Source organism: Corylus avellana, chromosome ca1 (genome assembly GCF_901000735.1).
Source record: "Corylus avellana chromosome ca1, CavTom2PMs-1.0".
Classification (NCBI taxonomy): domain Eukaryota; kingdom Viridiplantae; phylum Streptophyta; class Magnoliopsida; order Fagales; family Betulaceae; genus Corylus; species Corylus avellana.
The window spans coordinates 39,008,625-39,015,969 of record NC_081541.1 but is presented as its reverse complement, the minus strand read 5'-3'; the positions used below and the strand labels follow the sequence as shown (position 1 = coordinate 39,015,969).

At 34.4% G+C, this 7,345-nt stretch overlaps 1 protein-coding gene across 1 annotated transcript; it reads right to left on the bottom strand.

Moving 5' to 3' along the window:
- Positions 1–190: 190 nt before the first annotated feature.
- On the bottom strand, positions 191–4,928 carry LOC132165968 (putative disease resistance protein RGA1). The gene is made up of 3 exons (XM_059576690.1): positions 1,837–4,928; positions 904–994; positions 191–526 (listed from the first exon to the last, which is right to left on the bottom strand). The coding sequence occupies exons 1-2, from the start codon at positions 4,724–4,726 to the stop codon at positions 984–986; spliced, it is 2,901 nt and encodes a 966-aa protein (XP_059432673.1). The 5' UTR covers positions 4,727–4,928; the 3' UTR covers positions 191–526; positions 904–983.
- Positions 4,929–7,345: the final 2,417 nt, after the last annotated feature.

The window sequence follows — 7,345 nt, the reverse complement described above, 5'->3', positions numbered from 1 at the left end:
TAATATATTCTAACACGAGTGAGCTCTAACTGAATTTAAGAAAGCAAGGGTTGGAAGAGCTTTGAGATCGTTTTGTAGGAAGGCATTTTATGTAATTCTTGGTATGGTATGCTAACTGAGAAATCGAAAACTATTTGGAGATTCTTTAATTCAAAATAAAAGAAGCTTAATAACCCACAACAATCAGATAAAAGAAAAATATTAGCATCTGAGTACGCATAGAAAATGAACTGTGGATTGCAAACATCTTTGAAGAAAAGATGGCTACAGAAGCAAAAAGAGAAAAATTAAATGCGTTCAGCTACCAATTTACAGGATCCATATATAAGACTTCAACATGCTGTGATGGCCTTCAATACTGATCACAATCTTTCGTTTTCAAGAGTCACAAAACTAATCACAAAACAGACACAATTAACAAAAGATTTAAAATACTAAATTAACAGGATCCTTGACTTCAACACCATTGCTTTCGGCATGAGTATACGTGCCGTGCCAATCATCCCAATCATTTCACATATTTCAACTGGTTGAACAAAGAAAACTAATGAAACTCAGTCAAGATACTAAAAACTATAAACAATCTGGAAAGAGAAGAACATAAACAGGTATAGATAACTTAATAAAAGCCATAAGCAGAGACAATTAAACAATTACAAAATGTTTAAGACCAGCACAGAACAAATTTAATAAACAAATTTAATCATGCAGAGATGAACGTAAACAGTCAAAAGAGTTATAGCAAGCATACACTCATACAATGATCAGGCTCTCCAAAAACAAAAGATTGCCAGCAAGTTATACATCCATGAATAAGGTTAAGAGAAAGCCCACAATCGCAGATACAAGTGCTGATTTTCTATTTCCTTCTTGTATGACATAAACAGGGGAAAGAATACTCACGGTAGATATGCAGCATCTTCCATGGAAACAATTTTCTACATTCCTTCTCCTAGACCTTCACTGCATGTTCTTCCCTTCATTCATGAGATCCCTGCAAATTATGACAAAAACATAATAGATGGCAGGAGACATTTTATTCAAGTCAATAGATTATCATACCATGCCCGCTAATTTTTTCTTTTAATCATATCCTTCAGTCTTCTCACCGGCACATCAATCACAAAATGAACAAGGCAATAGGAATGCTGACCCAATCCAATCAAAAGACGACTATATCCCGTAAACGAGTGAAAATTACATTGTACACTTTCCCCTTTCCCTTTTCCCTTTCAGTGAATAAAAGATAACTCATATTCTAAAATTTTTGAAAAGTAAAATTCAAATGCTATGCCTTTAGTATCCTCATTTTTAACCAATATACTTGATTCAGAAACAAGATTGGACTTTTATAATATTTCAAAGCAGGAACAAGATTTTTGATACTTGATTCAGAAACGTTCAGAAAATCAGAAACTTTGATCCATAATAAATAAGAAACTTCTAATTTGACAATATCAAGCCCATAAATGAATGAAACCTACCTTTTTCAACTTAACTCTCTTTAGGATTAAAGATTACCGAGTGCAAGTGGAAAAGATTGTTTGGATGTATTTATTTTAACTAGTTAATAGTGACTAGATGCATGCCCCATTAACTTAGTATCAGTACCAAGAAAAGCTACCCATATACATAAACAATTAAGTAAGTCATCAAATTGCAATAACCAGGTGAAAATAGTAACTAAATCAAAAAATTGAACTTAGTTAAAATAAATACATCCAAACAAAAAATCAAAGAAGGTGCCGTAGGAGAGAAAAATGAAGAAAATGAAGGGGAAGAAGGTGCGTACTTCAATTTATATGAAGGATTCAAATAAAATGATCAGTAATATACCTGAATGGTCAAAGATGCATCGGTGCTTGAATCTTCTTCTTGCTAGTGTAACTCTTAACTTTGGAATGTGAGCAATCTTTGCCCAATCCTCACCAGTGTCTCTCTCCCATCTTCGCAATAAGATGGGACAATCCCAAATTGCTAGTCTCTTCAAAGACGTTAGCCTACCCATTCCTTCGGGCAGTGATGCCAAACTGGAGCATTTACCAATTGAAAAGTCTTGAAGTGATTTGAAGTTGTGGATCCACTCTGGTATAGCCGTCAAGCTTTGACAATTCCAAATCGAGAGCTTTTGTAGCGTGGTAGCATGTTGAAGTGCTGAGGGGAGAGAAACCAATTTTGGAAGTCCAGTTAAGTCAAGAGAGAGGAGGTTCGTAGGGCCTTGCCATTGCATCCTATCCTCATCATTGGCTAGCTCAAGTTCAACACAACGCTTAAGAATCAAGTCTTGAACGGAAGTGAGATGTTGAAGGGGGAGAGACTTTAATGTACGACAATGACGTAGCTCCAACTTCACAAGATTTGTCAATGAAAAAACCCAACTCGGAAGACTTGAACCCGGACAGCCCCATAAGGATAGCTGTTTCAGATTTGGGGGCGGTTGGAAGCCTTCAAATGGCATTTTATCATCGACAACATCCCAATCATTGACATCTCCTTCAGTAACACAACAATCGAAAACCAATTCATGAAGATTTTGATTCTCCTTTAGATTTACAGCCTCATATTCTAATGCAACATCTTTCCCATGTCGACGATTTATAATCTCTAAACTTCCTCTCAGCTTATTGAGTCCGTTCAGTTCTCGTAAATCACCGCAATGCTTGAAGTGAGAACCCGAGTGGACATAAAAATCTGTTAACGTCTCAAGATTATTCAGTTGCCCCAATCCACGTGGCATATAAGTCAAACCAACACATCCATATATATCAAGATGCCTGAGATTGACCAATTTTTTAATGTCTCTCGGCAATTCTTTAAGTGAGTCACACTCCCGGAGTAATAATTCTTGCAAATTCTGCAACCTAGTTATAGAATCTGGTAACTTCTTGATATTCTTATTGTGAGAAAGATCAAGACGCCTTAAATGTTTCAGCTTCCCGATAGAGCTTGGCAAATAATCAAGATCTATAGACCACATATCCAACATGCGCAAGAACTTGAAACTTGAAATAATTGCATCAAAATCATTCTTATCCAACTTACGGTCACAGCGAACCAGAAATGTCCTAATCCTACTTAATTCACACAACATAGAAATAGGTTTATCGTAATTACGTAATGATAGATGACGCGTTTTCTTATCGGATTTTGTCTCCTTATCACCTAATGTGGCTATCAACGATCCTGCCACTGATATGGCAAGATCATGCATGAGGTCATGCATTTTGCAATCAATTATGTCACCAAACTCATCCGTTCGAGCTTCTTGAAAGAATGATCTCCATAGTAAATCCTTAAAATACTTCCTACCAACGTCTTCCAAACATAGGCTTTGATCATCATAAGACTTGACAAACCCTTGTGTTATCCACATTTGAATCAGTTCTGGTGTATAAAACAGATAATCCTTTGGAAACAAACTACAATAAACAAAGCAATGCTTCAAATGTGAAGGAAGATTATCATAACTCAGCTTCAAAGTTGGTAAAAGTTCAGTTGCATTCTGAGATATTTTTGAGAGCTCATTATTCTTAAAATCCTTCCATTCTGCTTCTGAATTTGTTGAGCTTAGTAAACTTCCGATTGTCGTTATGGCCAAAGGGACACCTAAACACTTTTTTACAATCTCCTTTCCAAGTGCGACCATGCATGGATTCTCCGGCTCTTGTCCTCTCTCAAAGGCCTTCTGCTTAAATAAAGACCATGATGCGTCTTCATCTAAACCTTTTAAGGGATATGATTCAACTGTCCCAATAATGCTTGCAACGCTTTCCTGGCGGATGGTCTTTGCAACGACTTCATTGCGGGTAGTCACTACTATTCTAGTACCTCTTGCACCACCCATCAGCACTTCTTTCAAGCGACACCATTTTCCATGATCACCATTCCACACATCATCCAACACTAGGAAGTATTTCTTTCCTTCGATTTTTTCTCTAAGTTTACTCACCAATGTATCCATTTCAGCGTCTGCTGGTTTCTCCTTGGTTGCAGATTCTAAGACTTTTGCAACAATATTTTTAACGTCGAAGATATCAGAGACACACACCCACATTTTGAGCTCAAAATGTTCTTGGATTTGGTGATCATTGGATACGAATCGAGTGAGTGCAGTCTTTCCTAATCCACCAATGCCAACAATTGGAAGGATGGAAACATTGTCTTCAACGTTGGAGTCCAGCAGAAAGTCTATAACAGCCTTCTTATCATCCTCTCGACCAATAACTGTTTCCACAGGTACAAAAGAATAAGTGTTATTCCTCTCCCTGTTCACAACTCGTGGCTCAACCCGGCGTACCTCCAAGTGGGAATTCTTCCAATCGGCGTTGATGGCATCTAACTTCTTTTTGATAGCTTTAATCTCACGGACCATTTTACGACGAAAGGCAAGCGGGTTTGGTTTGGAAAATAAAATGCGTACCTTTTTGGCCTTCTTATTACGGGTCATTATTTCTCTTCGTCTAGCTTCAGTTGAAACAGCATCCAGCAAGTCATCTGCATCATAAATGACATCTTCTAACCTTTCGAGCCAAAGTTTAACCGCACAGTTTCCTGCAGCCTGTTTGTCCTCCGCATCCAGAAGCACAGCTTTGATTGTTGAAACGGTGTTGGTCAGGTTTTGAAGCTCATCTTCGACATCCCAGAGCAATCCGATCTGTTTGACAGCCGGTGAGCACAAAGCCTCAATGATTCGCTTAGCAACAAAGGAGAGAAGTGGTTCCGCCATTTCCTGATGGTGAGTGAAGGAATGCTCGAATGTGAAACACTGCACTGTTGATGGAAGGGGTTGAAGGGTAGAGTGAAGAAATGATGAGTTAAGGAACGCTCTAAAGTGAAAGGTAGAACTGCAGAAATGTTTTGAGAAGATGTAAAGACTATATATAGAGAGTGTGAAAAACGCAGAAATAGAGTGGAACCAGTAATTGCAGATGAAAGGGAGAGGACTATTTAGTTATATTTAGGATGACAATTTTGTTATTTTATATTGTTTGGCGGGAATCTTTTTACTTTTTACTGTTTGATGATCATCATGCTAATTAATTTAATTATTCAAATACAATAATAGTGTTCGCAAAGTTTATTTTCAAAAATTACTTAAGAAATTACATAGCCAAACGAATCCCTTGAGCACTTGATGTTATCAATGTTAGCAGATAAAGAATGTTAGCAGATAAAGCTGTCCAATTGTTTGTCGGTTTGAGTTTACTATATTTCACTGTAAAAGTTTTATACCATGAACCTCTTATTATGAAATGAAGATGAAAGAATTTTTTAAAGAAAAAAAAAAAAAAACTTCTTAAGCTTTCCACTCTGAAGCTTCGTTGGTAGTCCATCACAGCAATGCTTGTCCCATCTACTCCCTTGTCATTATTTTCATCCCACAAAAGAACATAATCACAATTTTAAAGAACAAAATAAGTTTATTCATTAATTTGAATTCATTTTTTATTGAAATACAAAATAACACTTAATTAAATACTGACCAAATTTTAATCTTAATTTGACTAATTTTGGGTTAAACCCATTATTAAATTATAAAGTAACACTAACTCTTAAAATTTAATATAAATATAAAATTAATTACTAATAATAACTTAAATAAAATTAATATTCTAAATAATGCTGAAAGACTAAATTATTTATTTTTGATCTTCATCATTTCTACTGTGAAACTTCTCGGTGGTCCCATCTATTACTTATGTATGGTTTTGTGGTTCTCCTTAATGAGTAGTCTTTGATGTCGATATATGTCTTGAATTTTTGCTCTGAAATTTCTGAGTGGACCATAATGTTGCCAATTTGAAGACTTTTGTATACCATGTTGGATATATATATATATATATATATATTTTATTATTATTATTTTATTTTTTCTAATCACAGAGAGAGAGAGAGAGAGAGGGAAAAAGGGGTATACCATGTGAGATATAAGATTGAAAAAATTAGATCTAGTTGGATTTAGATCTACAAACTAAGATTTAAAGCAAACTCCCTAAACATGAAAATCACATAGAAGATACTGTGCACTGTTCACTGTTACTAGAGAAAGGGGGAGAGGGATTTAGATCGTCCCTCCTCTGTGTTGTCTTTCTTGATCTTGCTTGGAGGAAGAGAGAAAGAAGGTTCTCTCTCCAGACTTTTAATTATCTTACTTGCCTTATATGAATAGTCATTGATGTCAATGCATGTCTTGGATTTTTTAAGCTTTATAAATAGAGTTTTTGTATTATAAATTTATCAATGACCAAACCGCTTTAATTTAATGTTTCTTTCATTTCTTTTCTTTTATCTCTTGAGATTATTAGGAGATTTTATATTGAATTATAAAATAACAATAACTCGTAAAATCTAAATAAAATATAAAAAGAAATACTAATAACCTAAAAAAACTAATATTCTAATATTATAAATAAAACGAATAAAAAGACTCAATTATTTGCTTTTCATCTTCCATTATTAATTTCTAGTTTGAAACTTGTTGCTTGGTGGTCCCTTCTAAATTCAGGTTTTGTGGTTCTCCTTACTTACAATTACTTTGATTACTCGTTTTCTAATTCTTGACCTCAAACGTGGATTGATTTGCAAAATTATCAATTTATGTCTTTTTCTTTTGTAATTTTTCCCCTTGATGTTGCCAATTTGAAGACCCTTTCTTTGTAATTTGTATACCAACATCAAGAAAGTTGGTTTTATTCAAATTCTCAGTTACTTGCTCAAGTCGTTGCTACGAAAGACTTCAAAATTCTGTGTTGCGCCAAATGAGGAAGATATATTTGTTTCTTTCTTTCTTCTTTCTATTCAAAATCAAGTAGATATTTTGATTTGCTTCTTTACCATCTCGTGAATAATAATGGACAGAATATATTAAAATGAGTATTATTATTTCCACTGGCCTATAACCTCTGCTATGCACGGCTTTTTCATTATAATTTACTTTGTGTTTTTTTTTACAAAAAACATCTTAGAAAAAAACAGAAATAATAATAATAATAATAATAATAATAATAAAGAACAAAATTATAGATGAATTCATTAAATTCAAAAAATTGTTAATTTCTACCATAAAACAGTCATGAAATGCTAAAGGAACCTCGAGATGTATTGCAAAAACCATACAAAAGAAAGAAATTCATTCATCATGCATAAGACCAATTACTAACATACCATGATAGTAACAAAAAGGAGAAAATAACGAATTTACAGCTAAAGATCAAATTTTTTCCAAAAAGGATTAACAAATTTAGGAGGACCAGATTACGTTTCTGTGTTTTACTTCCTTGTTTCTTACTATTATTGTTGCTGTGTTTTGTAAATGTCGCAAAATTCAACAAAGTAAAAAACTTAT